The following is a 16,719-nucleotide window of genomic DNA, read 5'->3' as shown; positions in this document are numbered from 1 at the left end:
TGTACATAATTCATATTGTCTGCCTTTATTCATTCCCATCGCCACCTCGCCACACATGGAATAACAACCCCCTCCCCCATCATGTGTGCGAGGTAGCACTAGGAAAAGACAACAAATGCCCCATTCGTTCACACTCAGTCTCTAGCTGTCATGTAATAATGCACCGAAACCACAGTTCCCTCTCCACATCCAGGCCCCACAGAACTTTCCATGGTTTACCCCAGACAATTCACATGCCCTGATTCAATCCATTGACAGCACGTTGACTCCAGTATACCACATCGTTCAAATTCACTCTATTCCTTGCACGCCTTTCACCCTCCTGCATGTTCAGGCCCCGATCACACAAAATCTTTTTCACTCCATCTTTCCACCTCTATTTTGGTCTCCCACTTCTCCTCATTCCCTCCACCTCTGACACATATATCCTCTTGGTCAATCTTTCCTCACTCATTCTCTCCATGTGACCAAACCATTTCAAAACACCCTCTTCTGCTATCTCAACCACACTCTTTTTATTACCACACATCTCTCTTACCCTTACATTACTTACTCGATCAAACCACCTCACACCACATATTGTCCTCAAACATCTCATTTCCAGCACATCCACCCTCCTACGCACAACTCTATCCATAGCCCATGCCTCGCAACCATACAACATTGTTGGAACCACTATTCCTTCAAACATACCCATTTTTGCTTTCCGAGATAATGTTCTCGACTTCCACACATTCTTTAAGGCTCCCAATAATTTTCGCCCCCTCCCCCACCCTATGATTCACTTCCGCTTCCATGGTTCCATCTGCTGCCAAATCCACTCCCAGATATCTAAAACACTTCACTTCCTCCAGTTTTTCTCCATTCAAACTTACCTCCCAACTGACTTGACCCTCAAACCTACTGTACCTAATAACCTTACTGTTATTCATATTTACTCTCAACTTTCTTCTTTCACACACTTTACCAAACTCAGTCACCAACTTCTGCAGTTTCTCACATGAATCTGCCATCAGCACTGTATCATCAATGAACAACTGACTCACTTCCCAAGCTCTATCATCCAGAACAGACTGCATGCTTGCCCCTTTCCAAAACTCTTGCATTCACCTCCCTAACGACCCCATCCATAAACAAATTAAACAACCATGGAGACATCACACACCCCTGCCGCAAACCTACATTCACAAAGAACCAATCACTTTCCTCTCTTCCTACACATACACATACCTTACATTCTCGATAAAAACTTTTCACTGCTTCTAACAACTTGCCTCCCACACCATATATTCTTAATACCTTCCACATTAAGCTTGAAGCCTTGGACAGCTTGAAGCTTTCGACAGCTTGAAGCCTCGGACAGCTTGAAGCCTTACAACATTTTTATTTGGGCAGCTTCAGGCGGGATGCGATCATACTTCATACATACGTACTGCAGTGTGACACACACACACACACACACACACACACACACAAGCCCATGAGGTAATACCCCCCCCCCCCCAAAGTCAAGTAATTTCGTACTTAATTAAATTTCTCCCTCTAGTACAACTCTGACATAACTCTTGGAAGTATTTGAGTAAGACATACAGAGCTCGGCAATATTCCTGTATATATATATATACATTGAGGACATTGAGGACATTATGTGGTGTGAGGTGGTTTGATCGAGTAAGTAACGTAAGGGTAAGAGAGATGTGTGGAAATAAAAAGAGCGTGGTTGAGAGAGCAGAAGAGGGTGTTTTGAAATGGTTTGGTCACATGGAGAGAATGAGTGAGGAAAGATTGACCAAGAGGATATATGTGTCGGAGGTGGAGGGAACGAGGAGAAGTGGGAGACCAAATTGGAGGTGGAAAGATGGAGTGAAAAAGATTTTTAGTGATCGGGGCCTGAACATGCAGGAGGGTGAAAGGAGGGCAAGGAATAGAGTGAATTGGATCAATGTGGTATACCAGGGTTGACATGCTGTCAGTGGATTGAATCAGGGCATGTGAAGCGTCTGGGGTAAACCATGGAAAGCTGTGGAGGTATGTATATTTGCGTGTGTGGACGTGTATGTATATACATGTGTATGGGGGTGGGTTGGGCCATTTCTTTCGTCTGTTTCCTTGCGCTACCTCGCAAACGCGGGAGACAGCGACAAAAAAAAAAAAAAAAAAAAAAAACTTCCACAGAGCATCTCTATCAGCTCTATCCATTTGCTTTTCTAAGTATTTCTCACATACATTCTTCAAAGCAAACACCTGATCCACACATCCTCTACCACTTCTAAAACCACACTGCTCTTCCCCAATCTAATGCTTTGTACATGCCTTCACCCTCTCAATCAAAACCCTCCCATATAATTCACCAGGAATACTCAACAAACTTATACCTCTATAAATTGAGCACTCACTCTTATCCCCTTTGCTTTTGTACAATGGCACTATGCAAGCATTCCGCCAATACTCAGGCACCTCACCATGAATCATACATACATTAAATAACCTTACCAACCAGTCAACAATACAGTCATCCCCTTTCACAATGAATTCCACTGCAATACCATCCAAACCCGCTGCCTTGCCGGCTTTCATCTTCCGCAAAGCTTTTACTACCTCTTCTCTGTTTACCAAATCATTTTCCCTAACCCTCTCATTTTGCACACCACCTCGACCAAAACACACTATATCTGCCACTCTATCATCAAACACATTCAACAAACCTTCAAAATACTCACTCCATCTCCTCACATCACCACTACATTTTATCACCTCCCGATTTGCCCCCTTCACTGAAGTTCCCATTTGTTCCCTTGTCTTATGCACTTTATTTACCTCCTTCCAAAACATCTTTTCATTTTCCCTAAAATTTAATGATACTCTCTCATCCCAACCCTCATTTGCCCTCTTTTTCACCTCTTGCACCTTTCTCTTGACCTCCTGCCTCTTTCTTTTATACATCTCCCATTCATTTGCATTATTTCCCTGCAAAAATCGTCGAAATGCCTCTCTCCTCTCTTTCACTAATAATCTTACTTCTTCATCCCACCATTCATTACCCTTTCTAATCTGCCCACCTCCCACGCTTCTCATGCCACAAGCATCTTTTGCGCAAGCCACCACTGCTTCCCTAAATACATCCCATTCCTCCACCACTCCCCTTACCTCCTTTGTTTTCACCTTTTTCCATTCTGTATTCAGTCTCTCCTGGAGGACATACGTCCTCACACAAGTTTCCTTCCTAAGCTCATTTACTCACACCACTCTTTTCACCCCAACATTTTCTCTTCTTTTCTGAAAACCTCTACAAATCTCCACCTTCATCTCCACAAGATAATGATAAGACATCCCTCCAGTTGCACTTCTTAGCACATTAACATCCAAAAGTCTCTCTTTTGCCGCCTATCAATTAACACGTAATCCAATAACGCTCTCTGGCCATCTCTCCTACTTACATACGGATACTTGTGTATATCTCTTTTTTTAAACGAGGTATTCCCGATCACCAGTCCTTTTTAAGCACATAATCTACAAGCTCTTCACCATTTCCATTTACAACAATGAACACCCCACGTATACCAATTATACCCTCAACTGCCACATTACTCACCTTTGCATTCAAATCACCCATCACTATAACCAGGTCTCATGCATCAAAACCACTAACACACTCATTCAGCTGCTCCCAAAACACTTGCCTCTCATGATCTTTCTTCTCATGCCTAGGTGCACATGCACCACTAATCACCCATCTCTCTCCATCAACTTTCAGTTTTACCCTTATCAATCTAGAGTTTTCTTTCTTACACTCTATCACATACTCCCACCACTCCTGTTTCAGGAGTAGTGCTACTCCTTCCCTTGCTCTTGTCCTCTCACTAACCGCTGACTTTACTCCCAAGACATTTCCAAACCACTCTTCCCCTTTACCCTTGAGGTTCGTTTCACTTAGAGCCAAAACATCCAGGTTCCTTTCCTCAAACATACTACCTATCTCTCCTTTTTTCTCATCTTCGTTAGGTTAGGTTAGTAAAGTCAGGGGTTAGTGAGAGGACAAGAACAAGGGAAGGAGTAGAACTACTCCTGAAACAGGAGTTGTGGGAGTATGTGATAGAGTGTCAGAAAGTAAATTCTAGATTGATATGGGTAAAACTGAAAGTTGATGGAGAGAGATGAATGATTATTGGTGCATATGCACCTGGGCATGAGAAGAAAGATCATGAGAGGCAAGTGTTTTGGGAGCAGCTGAGTGTGTTAGTGGTTTTGATGCACAAGACCAAGGTTATAGTGATGGGTGATTTGAATGCAAAGGTGAGTAATGTGGCAGTTGAGGGAATAATTGGTATACATGGGGTGTTCAGTGTTGTAAATGGAAATGGTGAAGAGCTTGTAGATTTATGTGCTGAAAAAGGACTGGTGATTGGGAATACCTGGTTTAAAAAGTGAGATATACATAAGTATACGTACGTAAGTAGGAGAGATGGCCAGAGAGCATTATTGGATTATGTGTTAATTGATAGGCGCGCAAAAGAGAGACTTTTGGATGTTAATGTGCTGAGAGGTGCAACTGGAGGGATGTCTGATCATTATCTCGTGGAGGTGAAGGTGAAGATTTGTAGGGGTTTTCAGAAAAGAAGAGAGAATGTTGGGGTGAAGAGAGTGGTAAGAGTAAGTGAGCTTGGGAAGGAGACTTGTGTGAGGAAGTACCAGGAGAGACTGAGTTCAGAGTAGAAAAAGGTGAGAACAAAGGAGGTAAGGGGAGTGGGGGAGGAATGGGATGTATTTAGGGAAGCAGTGATGGCTTGCGCAAAAGATGCTTGTGGCATGAGAAGCGTGGGAGGTGGGTTGATTAGAAAGGGTAGTGAGTTGTGGGATGAAGTAAGATTATTAGTGAAAGAGAAGAGAGAAGCATTTGGACGATTTTTGCTGGGAAAAAATGCAAATGAGTGGGAGATGTATAAAAGAAAGAGGCAGGAGGTCAAGAGAAAGGTGCATGAGGTGAAAAAGAGGGCAAATGAGGGTTGGGGTGAGAGAGTATCATTAAATTTTAGGGAGAATAAAAAGATGTTTTGGAAGGAGGTAAATAGAGTGCGTAAGACAAGGGAGCAAATGGGAACTTCAGTGAAGGGGGCTAATGGGGAGGTGATAACAAGTAGTGGTGATGTGAGGAGATGGAGTGAGAACTTTGAAGGTTTGTTGAATGTGTTTGATGATAGAGTGGCAGATATAGGGTGTTTTGGTCGAGGTGGTGTGCAAAATGAGAGGGTTAGGGAAAATGATTTGGTACACAGAGAAGAGGTAGTAAAAGCTTTGCGGAAGATGAAAGCCTGCAAGGTAGCGGGTATGGATGGTAATGCAGTGGAATTTATTAAAAAAGGGGTGACTGTATTGTTGACTGGTTGGTAAGGTTATCTAATGTATGTATGATTCATGGTGAGGTGCCTGAGGATTGGCGGAATGCTTGCATAGTGCCATTGTACAAAGGCAAAGGGGATAAGAGTGAGTGCTCAAATTACAGAGGTACAAGTTTGTTGAGTATTCCTGGTAAATTATATGGGAGGGTATTGATTGAGAGGGTGAAGGCATGTACAGAGCATCAGATTGGGGAAGAGCAGTGTGGCTTGAGAAGTCTTAGAGGATATGTGGATCAGGTGTTTGCTTTGAGGAATGTATGTGAGAAATACTTAGAAAAGCAAATGGATTTGTATGTAGCATTTATGGATCTTGAGAAGGCATATGATAGAGTTGATAGAGATGCTCTGTGGAAGGTATTAAGAATACCTGGTGTGGGAAGCAAGTTGTTAGAAGCAGTGAAAAGTTTCTATTGAGGATGTAAGGCATGTGTACATGTAGGAAGAGAGGAAAGTGATTGGTTCTCAGTGAATGTAGGTTTGCGATAGGGGTGTGTGATGTCTCCATGGTTGTTTAATTTGTTTATGGATGGGGTTGTTAGGGAGGTGAATGCAAGAGTTTTGGAAAGAGGGGCAAGTATGCAGTCTGTTGTGGATGAGAGAGCTTGGGAAGTGAGTCAGTTGTTGTTCGCTGATGATACAGCGCTGGTGGCTGATTCATGTGAGAAACTGTAGAAGCTGGTGACTGAGTTTGGTAAAGTGTGTGAAAGAAGAAAGTTAAGAGTAAATGTGAATAAGAGCAAGGTTATTAAGTACAGTAGGGTTGAGGGTCAAGTCAATTGGGAGGTAAGTTTGAATGGAGAAAAACTGGAGGAAGTAAAGTGTTTTAGATATCTGGGAGTGGATCTGGCAGCGGATGGAACCATGGAAGCGGAAGTGAGTCATAGGGTGGGGGAGGGGGCGAAAATTCTGGGAGCCTTGAAGAATGTTTGGAAGTCGAGAACATTATCTCGGAAAGCAAAAATGGGTATGTTTGAAGGAATGGTGGTTCCAACAATGATGTATGGTTGCGAGACAGGGGCTATGGATAGAGTTGTGCGGAGGAGGGTGGATGTGCTGGAAATGAGATGTTTGAGGACAATATGTGGTGTGAGGTGGTTTGATCGAGTAAGTAATGTCAGGGTAAGAGAGATGTGTGGAAATAAAAAGAGCGTGGTTGAGAGAGCAGAAGAGGGTGTTTTGAAATGGTTTGGTCACATGGAGAGAATGAGTGAGGAAAGATTGAGCAAGAGGATATATGTGTTAGAGGTGGAGGGAACGAGGAGATGTGGGAGACCAAATTGGAGGTGGAAAGATGGAGTGAAAAAGATTTTGAGTGATCGGGGCCTAAACATGCAGGAGGGTGATAGGCGTGCAAGGAATAGAGTGAATTGGAATGATGTGGTATACCGGGGTCGACATGCTGCCAATGGATTGAACCAGGGCATGTGAAGCGTCTGGGGTAAACCATGGAAAGTTCTGTGGGGCCTGGATGTGGAAAGGGAGCTGTGGTTTCGGTGCATTATTACATGACAGCTAGAGACTGAGTGTGAATGAATGGGGCCTTTGTTGTCTTTTCCTAGCACTACCTCGCACACATGAGGGGGAAGGGGTTGTTATTCCATGTGTGGCGGGGTGGCGATGGGAATAAATAAAGGCAGACAGTATGAATTGTGTACATGTGTATATATGTACATGTCTGTGTATGTATGTATATATATGTGTACATTGAGATGTATAGGTATGTATATTTGCGTGTGTGGACGTGTATGTATATACATGTGAATGTGGGTGGGTTGGGCCATTCTTTCGTCTGTTTCCTTGCGCTACCTCGCTAACACGGGAGACCGCGACAAAACAAAATAAATAAATAAAATAAAATAAAATATATATATATATATATATATATATATATATATATATATATATATATATATATACATTGAAATGTATAGGTATGTATATGTGAGTGTGTGGACGTGTATGTATATGATTGTGTACGTGGGTGGGTTGGGCCATTCTTTTGTCTGTTTCCTTGCGCTACTTTGCTAATGCAGGAGACAGCGACAAAGTATAATAAAATAAATGATTAAATAAAAAATATGTTTTGGAAGGAGGTAAATAAAGTGCTTAAGACAAGAGAACAAATGGGAACATCAGTGAAGGGGGGTAATGGGGAGGTGATAACAGGTTGTGGTGATGTGAAGAGATGGAGTAAGTATTTTGAAGGTGTTAGATGATAAAGTGGCAGATATAGGGTGTTTTGGTCGAGGTGGTCTGCGAAGTGAGAGGATTAGGGAGAATGATATGGTAAACAGAGAAGAGGCAGTAAAAGCTTTGCGAAAGATGAAAGCTGGCATGGCAGTGGGTTTGGATGGTAATGCAATGGAATTTATTAAAAAAGGGGGTGACTTTGTTGATGACTGGTTGGTAAGGATAATTAATGTATGTATGACTGATGGTGAGGTGCCTGGGGATTGGCAGAATGCATGCATAGTGCCACTGTACACAGGGGATAAAGGTGAGTGCTCAAATTACAGAGGTATACGTTTGTTGAGTATTCCTAGGAAATTATATGGGAGGGTATTGATTAAGAAGGTGAAGGCATGCACAGAGCATCAGACTGGGGAAGAGCAGTGTTGTTTCTGAAGTGGTAGAGGACGTGTGAATCAGGTGTTTACTTTGAAGAATGTGTGAGAAATACTTAGAAAAACAAATGGACTTGTATGTAGCATTTATGGATCTGGAGAAGGCATGTGATAGAGTTGATAGAGATGCTCTTTGGAAGATATTAAGAATATATGGAGTGGGAGGCAAGTTGTTAGAAGCAGTGAAAAGTTTTTATTGAGGATGTAAAGCATGTGTACGTGTAGGAAGAGAGGAAAGTGATTGGTTCTCAGTGAATGTCGGTTTGCAGCAGGGGTGCGTGATGTCTCCATGGTTGTTTAATTTGTTTATGGATAGGGTTGTTAGGGAGGTGACTGTAAAAGTTTTGGAGAGAGAGGCAAGTATGCAATCTGCTGTGGATGAGGGAGCTTAGGAAGTAAGTCAGTTGTTGTTCGCTGATGATACAGCGCTCGTGGCTGATTCGGGCAAGAAACTGCAGAAGCTGGTGACTGGGTTTGGTAAAATGTGTGAAAGAAAAAAGCTGAGAGTAAATGTGAATAAGAACAAGGTTATTAGGTACAGTAGGGTTGAGGGACAAGTCACTTGGGAGGTAAGTTTGAATGGAGAAAAACTGGAGGAAGTGAAGTGTTTTAGATATCTGGGAGTGGATTTGGCAGTGGATGGAACCATGCAAGTGGAAGTGAGTCACAAGGTGGGGGAGGGGGCGAAAGTTCTGGGAGCGTTGAAAAATGTGTGGAAGGCGAGAACATTATCTCAGAAAGCAAAAATGGGTATGTTTGAAGGAACAGTGGTTCCAACAATGTCATATGGTTGCGAAGCGTGGGCTATAGATAGAGTTGTCCGGAGGAGGGTGGATGTGTTGGAAATGAGATGTTTGAGGACAATATGCGGTGTGAGGTGGTTTGATCGAGTAAGTAATGAAAAGGTATGAGAGATGTATGGCAATAAAAAGTGTGGTTGCGAGAGCAGAAACAGGTGTTTAGAAATGTTTTGGTCACATGGAGAGAATGAGTGAGGAAAGATTGACAAAGAGGATATATGTGGGAGACTAAACTGGAGGTGGAAAGATGGAGTGAAAAAGATTTTGAGCGATCGGGGCCTGAACATGCAGGAGGGTGAAAGGTGGGCAAGGGATAGAGTGAACTGGAACGATGTGGTATACTGGGGTCGATGTGCTGTCAATGGATTGAACCAGGGCATGTGAAGCGTCTGGGGTAAACCATGGAAAGTTTTGTGGGGCCTGGATGTGGAAAGAAAGCTGTGGTTTCGGTGCATTATACTTGACAGCTACCTTGCGCACATGCAGGGAGGGGGGTTGTCATGTCATGTGTGGTGGGGTGGCGACGGGAATAAATAAAGGCAGCAACTGTGAACTATGTACAAGTGTATATATGTATATGTCTGTGTATATATACATATGTATACATTGAAATGTATAGGTATGTATATATATGTGTGTGTGGACGTGTATGTATATACATGAGTATGTGGTGGGTTGGGCCATTTTTTTGTCTGTTTTCTTGCACTACCTTGCTAATGTGGGAGACAGCGACAAAGTACAATAAGTAAAATAAATTTTTCATAAAAAGATTTTGATGATTTCAGCATAAAAGCAAGTGCAACAAAGTGCTAAAAAATGAGGTGGTGATACCACTGAATAAGGTGACATTTCATGTCTTCCTACTTTTAGATTTATCGTTATCTTACAAATACTCTCCCTCCAAAGTTATTTTTATATCATTCTTATGTACATTACTACCTATACCACGTGTTTCTGCTTATTATTCTTATAGTCTTTAATTTCAAGAAATAAAAGCATAATTATGATGTTCACTATTGGGCTACCAATCTGGTGATATAGCTATGGAAAATTTCTCTCTATCTTTGAATAGCTATGAATCTTTTCCTTTTATTTCCAGCATTGGTCCAGTGTTTGGTCACACCGAATAACACCCATCATTCAGTGACTTAGAAGCATGCCTAATAATACAAATTCATAAAAAGTACATAGGAGATTGCTATAAACTAATGATATACATATATATTGCATTAGTTGAATGGATCTCCTCCAGTACCATAACAGTATTTCATCAACCTTAAAGCTATCTTCTTGAATTTTAATGGCATTCAGTGCTATAAAGAATTTACGAGACCACATATTCTTAATGGAACAATTATAGAATCGGTCTCCCAAAATTTCGAATATAAACGAAAATAAGAAATAAGTTAGCATGAATTATTATGCAAGTAAATCAAATATGTATTTAGTGTTTTAGACCTCAACTTTTCGGTGTTCAGCGTACAAAATATATCTTAGCATATTCCAAACTTAGTCTTGGTGTGCCCTCCATAAGAATTACACCTCAGCTATGAACAACGAAACAAAACACAACCAAAACATATGTATTAATTGGCATGAGAGAGATTATTCCAGAGTTGCAAACCCCATCAAAATCATCCAAGACGAGCTTCATACATTCACTCCCGTTAACTGGATTTTAGTCGATGAACAGTTAAGTAGAAGATTTGTACCATCAGGTTTTCAGTTAGTTAACCCACACAAAACCAAGACATGACATACCCTTACCAATACACTTGGAAATGCCTGTGTTCCGGAGGAGCAAATTCTTAGTTGGTGCAGTAAACATCGCCATGTTCCAGTAGTACCAACCTAACTGCTTTAAATAATAATAAGAGCGATGAAATAGGTTCAGTAACAAGAGATATGATGATATCAACAGTAATTGCGATGATAACAGAAACAATGATAAAAGTAGCTCAAGCACATCCAATAATTTACCTATGTGCTGGAGTTACACATTTTATTTTTGGCATTATCATAACTCATTATGATGAAGCAGTTGGAGGTTTAGTTGTCAATATTTACTCTACATGTTTCTTTTGTTAATCTCTTATAATCTGAAAGTTTTGGGCACCTGTTGTTCTATACAATTAAGAGAAGTTCTAGTACAATATACACTCATCGAGGAATGTTGTTACAAAACGTTGGTAGGCGTGTGTTTAGGAACAAGATGGCCAAAATCAGGAGCGATAGATGAGACAGGGATTAATTTCCTTGCTGTATTTACGTCCAATGGCTGTGTCTTGCGGTAAGCTGACGCCCATAGGCTGTCTCGAAGAAAGATGATGAAGAAGGTGAGTTTGTCGCAGCTGTTAAGTCGGTCGCCGCGTCATGGCAGCAGCTCTGGGAGAAGGGCAAGCAGTGCTAATGGTGAAGTTTTGGTGGGGTCTCCCGCCCCCTCCACCACTACACCATCTTCAGCTTCATCTCCAACACACGATCCCTCCTCAAACACGCAAGACAAGACTGCAAAGAAGAAGTCAAAAAGTGGCATTCTTCAAACGCTGAAAAAGAAAATAAGTGGTAAGCTTGACACCCTTCAGAGCTCCAACTCTAACACTCCAAAGAAAAGCAAAAGTTTTGAAGGCTTATCAAACAGCTTTGGAGATTCTTTCTCACAGTCTATTAGTGAAGAGTCATCAAGTGATGGGTTGAATGCCAGCGGAGGGCAGTCTCACAAAGGGAAACATAACAAACGTGCAATCCGTCCCATGCATACCCAAATAACACGACAAAATTCTTCTTCTCACGTATTAACAGATTCAGAAAGTGAGGCACTTGCAAAATCAGGTCATGGTGAAGGCATGAGGGTGTCTGGCAACAAGATAAATGAGTTAGTGTCATCTCCACAAACTCAGATTGCTGCTGTGTCATTATACAGTCAAAATAACTACATATCAGAAACTAATTCCTCATTAGTGATATCAGAAAATGTAACACCAAAAGTAGGTGGTGGACAAGATAAAAGTATAGCTTTGCCACAAGTGTTAGTGGAAAATGTAAGTGGCAAAGTAGGGATCTATGGCTCGACAACCAATCCCAGACACATTTCCAAAAGTGTTGAACACAGTGCTATATCAGAAACATCCTCACCACAACCAAATAGAACATATGGTGAGTTGTGGGAGCTGCATGACATGAACTTTGATGCTAGTAAAAGAAGTTTAGCAGAGGAACTCTTCAGGTTAGCCAAGTTTGGTTGGTACTGGGGACCAATCACAAGAGCAGAAGCTGAGGAAAAATTGATAGACCAACCTGATGGGGCATTCTTAGTCCGTGACTCATCTGATGACAAATACTTATTGAGTCTAAGTTTCCGGTCCTTCAACAAGACCCTCCACACAAGGATTGAACATAGTAATGGTTAGTAATCTTGATCCTGTCATTTTAGTGCTTCTAATCACCCATTTCAGATCTGTTTCTTCAGCTATTACTATTGGCTCATTTTGTCGATCTTATGTTTCATATTTTTTCCTAATCAAGTTTTTATGGCTGCATTAGCATATCTGTGTCTTGGGTCAGTCTTATTAGATTCCCTCAAACAACAAAAATCACCAAATTATACTGATTTCCACCACAAAACAGCAAATTTTAAGAGCATTTCTGTAGAGTCAGTGAAAGACTACTGTAATGTTGTAGGAGACAAAGTTAATTAGAAGAATGATTTATATAACTATATTAATGGTTTGTTGTGTTTGTCTTCATTTTTTTAGTTTATTTTGCAGTCTCCATCCTGATGATGCAGCACCATATTTCATGGTTTTTCTGAAAATTGGGTGTCTTCAATTAAGGTGTTAAACAATTTCTCTTTTATGAAGTGAAAGAACATCATACAGGTACACCACCGATTTTCTGGCATTCTTGGTTCCAAAGCTTTGCCAGATTAACCATTTTGCCCGACCAACCATGGTCACGTAATAATGATTCATCAACACACACCTCTAACCCACTAATTATACATCTCCCATGTGTCTGAAGCATACCATGGACTGCTGGATATTTAATTAAAAAAATATTAAATGTTTGAGCACCCTAAGATGGTAAGTCTGTCCTTAGATTGTTTGAATCCTGTGAGGCCTTCTTCATCTTCTAGTTTTTTCTTAGGTGTGCATTGCCAGAATAATGCAGTTTCGTCTGCATTATACACTTGCTCAGAACTGAGGTGCTTGTCAGCTACGAGTTTCGCAAATTCATCCACATGGCAGGTCCTTCGTGGTTTGCAGACTGCTTTTCTTCGCACACTTTATTCATGGAAATTCCATAACACTTCTTGAATCATTTAAGTCATCCTTCACTATAGTCATGCTCATGTTGTAATTTAAGTTCTTTATGGAACAACTTATCCTTGTCCATTATCATGCTACCTATCAAGTCCACTCCAACACTGTCGAAACCAAGTGTCAAAACCATTCCATCATCACTTGATCGTGCTCAGTACTCTTACCATCTTTCATAGTTTTTCTAATTGTCATTTGCTTCATGGAATTGCCGTCTGCATAGAATTTCAATATTTTCTCCATTTGCTTCTTTATATCATAAACAGTTGAACCAATACTGTAGATGTCACACAGCTTACGCACCGAAACACCATATCTTGGATCAATATAGAATGGTGTTTACGTTTGACACCACGACTGACACTCATATGTCTTAGAAGCCATAGCTAGGGTTAGATTTAAGCAAAATAAGCTAAGAATCTCACAGAATTGCAATATCACCACCGACAAGTGCTGTGTAAAGAATATAAATAAATGCACCCTACACACAATGCCATCTGTGGCCGCCCAGTAAACTAGTCTGGTGGCTGCGGTAATTTCAAGTTCCCTTACGTAATTTTGTCCAGGCTAAAGGAGGTGCCGACCCATCATTTGCTGGAAATTCGGTGGTGTACCTGTATTTGAAAAAGTAAAGCTACCATGAGACAAATGATACAGACCCCACCTAGGGAGAAATGAAAAATTCCTGATAGGAGTATAATACTATGATAGCAGCAAGTAGTAGTATAGGAGTATAATACTATGATAGCAGCAAGTAGTAGTAAAGGAGTATGATACTGTGATAGCAGCAAGTGTTAGTAAGTAGGCAGCTATCAACCCAGGAGGTATAGTACTGGTAAAAGCTGCCTGGGTATCAGAAAGGTTAGTGAGCCAGCACTTCATTGGTTGTCAAGTTGCACTTCTCTGATCCAGATAGCTATCTTTTCCATCTGCCTCACCAACTTATAGACTGCTGGCATTCTGTCTATAAACGTATAATCTCTCCTTTGCTCACACAACTCATTCTATGTAGTGCTAAATTTTCCTGTGGTCAGCACTTAGCAAAATGGCAGAAGCAATAGGTAGAAGTAGTATATAGGAACATCAGACACAAGCATTAAGTTGAAACATTTGTAGAATTGGTAGGCTCCTAATAATTAACTGATGCATTTGGTCCTTCCTGTTACTGGTGCCTCATATATGAATACTTTTGTTCCACATGTCTCCATATCTTTTGAAGATGTGCATGTAGTTCATTGTGATTTAGCTGTGGTATTGTTATATGTATTAATTATTCCATTATCATTATGATATCAGACTTCTTGGATCTAGGCCCATTCTGATTATTACCATGATTTTTGTTGAGTGATGGTGAGACGACCAGCTAGCTTTTGTGATGATTTGATAAACTTTTGTCTATATAAAGACACAGGAAAAATTGTTTGGATAAGATTTACAAGTAAGTAAATTGAATAGCAGAAGTAGACCAAGTGATCACAGCCTAAAATGGGTAAATAATAGAATAAAACACCTTATAGGGCAGAAGGTAAAACAAGGTAAATGGGGGGAAGCACAGTTTACTGATCAGCTGATGCAGATTAAGAGAATGGTAAAATCAGAGATTTGGAAGGCTAAAAGAAACTACAAAATTAAGATAGCTAACAAAGCAAAAACAATGCCAAAGGATTTTTTCAAATGTATAGAACAAAGGGTAGGGAGAAAATTGGACCTATTAGGTCACATTCTGGTAGATTAGTTGATGGTGAGATTGAAATGTGTAAAGTTTTAGACAATAACTTCATATCAGTATTTATACTGGAGAAGAATACAAACATTCCAGTTCCAGAGCAAATTTACAGGGGAACAAAAGTGTTAAGTTATGCAATATGAAGATGAATCAGTTTAATATTCTGAAACAAATAGAATGATTAAAAGTAAACGAGTCTTGGGCCAGATGGTGTTCATGCGAGGGACTTGAAAGAATGTAAGGAGGAAGTAAGTGTTCTGCTTTTAAATGTGTTTAAACAGTCTCTGGAATCAGGCATAGTTCCTGAGCAGTGGACAGCAAATGTCGTTCCCCTTTTTAAGAAAGGGGATAGATCCATTGCCACTATTTGCTGTCCTATCAGCCTGTCATCCATTGTGGGGAAGTTTGGAATCAATTATAGTGAACAAAACATGGGAACACTTGGAGAATCATGATTTCATTAATGATTCTCAACATGGGTTTACAAAAGGGTAGTCATGTCTCAGTAACCTCTTTTCTCCTTCTTTGATAATGTGTTGGAAACTGTTGATCAGGGTAAGAGTTATGATTTTGTATACTTAGACTTAAGTAAGGCATTCGATAGAGTATCCTGTGAGCATCTGCTTACAAAAAAAGTGGCACATGGCATTGGGGGTTGTTTATTGGATTGGATTAGGGTGTGGCTCTAACAGAAAACAGAGGGTTCATAAACGAAGTTGCATTGGGCAGTGTAGTCATTGGTGATCCTCAGGGATCAGTCTTGGGACCGCTTTTGTTTGTTACATATATTAATGACATGGATATGAGAATAACCAGTGACCTAAGTAAATTTGTTGATGGCACGAAAATTATTTATTATACTGTGACGCTGTCTCCCACGTTAGCGAGGTAGCGCAAGGAAACAGACGAAAGAATGGCCCAACCCACACTCATGCACATGTATATACATGTCCACACATGCACATACACGTACATTTCAACGTATACATATATATACATACACAGACATATACGTATTTTTTTTTTTTTTTTTTTTTATACTTTGTCGCTGTCTCCCGCGTTTGCGAGGTAGCGCAAGGAAACAGACGAAAGAAATGGCCCAACCCCCCCCATACACATGTATATACATACGTCCACACACGCAAATATACATACCTACACAGCTTTCCATGGTTTACCCCAGACGCTTCACATGCCTTGATTCAATCCACTGACAGCACGTCAACCCAGGTATACCACATCGCTCCAATTCACTCTATTCCTTGCCCTCCTTTCACCCTCCTGCATGTTCAGGCCCCGATCACACAAAATCTTTTTCACTCCATCTTTCCACCTCCAATTTGGTCTCCCTCTTCTCCTTGCTCCCTCCACCTCCGACACATATATCCTCTTGGTCAATCTTTCCTCACTCATCCTCTCCATGTGCCCAACCACTTTAAAACACCCTCTTCTGCTCTCTCAACCACGCTCTTTTTATTTCCACACATCTCTCTTACCCTTACGTTACTCACTCGATCAAACCACCTCACACCACACATTGTTCTCAAACATCTCATTTCCAGCACATCCATCCTCCTGCGCACAACTCTATCCATAGCCCACGCCTCGCAACCATACAACATTGTTGGAACCACTATTCCTTCAAACATACCCATCTTTGCTTTCCGAGATAATGTTCTCGACTTCCACACATTCTTCAAGGCCCCCAGAATTTTCGCCCCCTCCCCCACCCTATGATCCACTTCCGCTTCCATGGTTCCATCCGCTGCCAGATCCACTCCCAGATATCTAAAACACTTCACTTCCTCCAGTTTTTCTCCAGTTTTTCTCCATTCAAACTCACCTCCCAATTGA

At 41.0% G+C, this 16,719-nt stretch overlaps 2 protein-coding genes across 5 annotated transcripts in view; one reads left to right on the top strand and one right to left on the bottom strand.

Annotated features, from left to right (window-relative positions):
- The window catches only part of LOC139749137 (ubiquinone biosynthesis protein COQ9, mitochondrial-like), a 233,760-nt gene extending 223,040 nt beyond the window's left edge, over positions 1-10,720 (bottom strand). The window contains exon 1 of one of the 4 annotated variants that reach the window (XM_071662769.1): positions 10,588-10,720. In XM_071662769.1, coding sequence (XP_071518870.1) covers positions 10,588-10,654 — 67 coding nt within the window. In that variant the 5' untranslated portion in view covers positions 10,655-10,720. Of the gene's footprint in view, positions 1-10,581 lie in introns of all 4 variants that reach the window. The other 3 variants (XM_071662768.1, XM_071662765.1, XM_071662766.1) reach the window with 3 other exon arrangements.
- A 288-nt stretch (positions 10,721-11,008) lies between these two features.
- The window catches only part of LOC139749138 (suppressor of cytokine signaling 6-like), a 52,527-nt gene continuing 46,816 nt past the window's right edge, over positions 11,009-16,719 (top strand). Inside the window, exon 1 of the mRNA XM_071662771.1 lies at positions 11,009-12,225. Coding sequence (XP_071518872.1) covers positions 11,145-12,225 — 1,081 coding nt within the window. The 5' untranslated portion in view covers positions 11,009-11,144. The remainder of the gene's footprint in view (positions 12,226-16,719) is intronic.

This window comes from Panulirus ornatus, chromosome 6, assembly GCF_036320965.1.
Source record: "Panulirus ornatus isolate Po-2019 chromosome 6, ASM3632096v1, whole genome shotgun sequence".
Classification (NCBI taxonomy): Eukaryota; Metazoa; Arthropoda; class Malacostraca; order Decapoda; family Palinuridae; genus Panulirus; species Panulirus ornatus.
The sequence above is the reverse complement of the archived record's forward strand: the minus strand, read 5'-3'. Positions and strand labels throughout refer to the sequence as shown.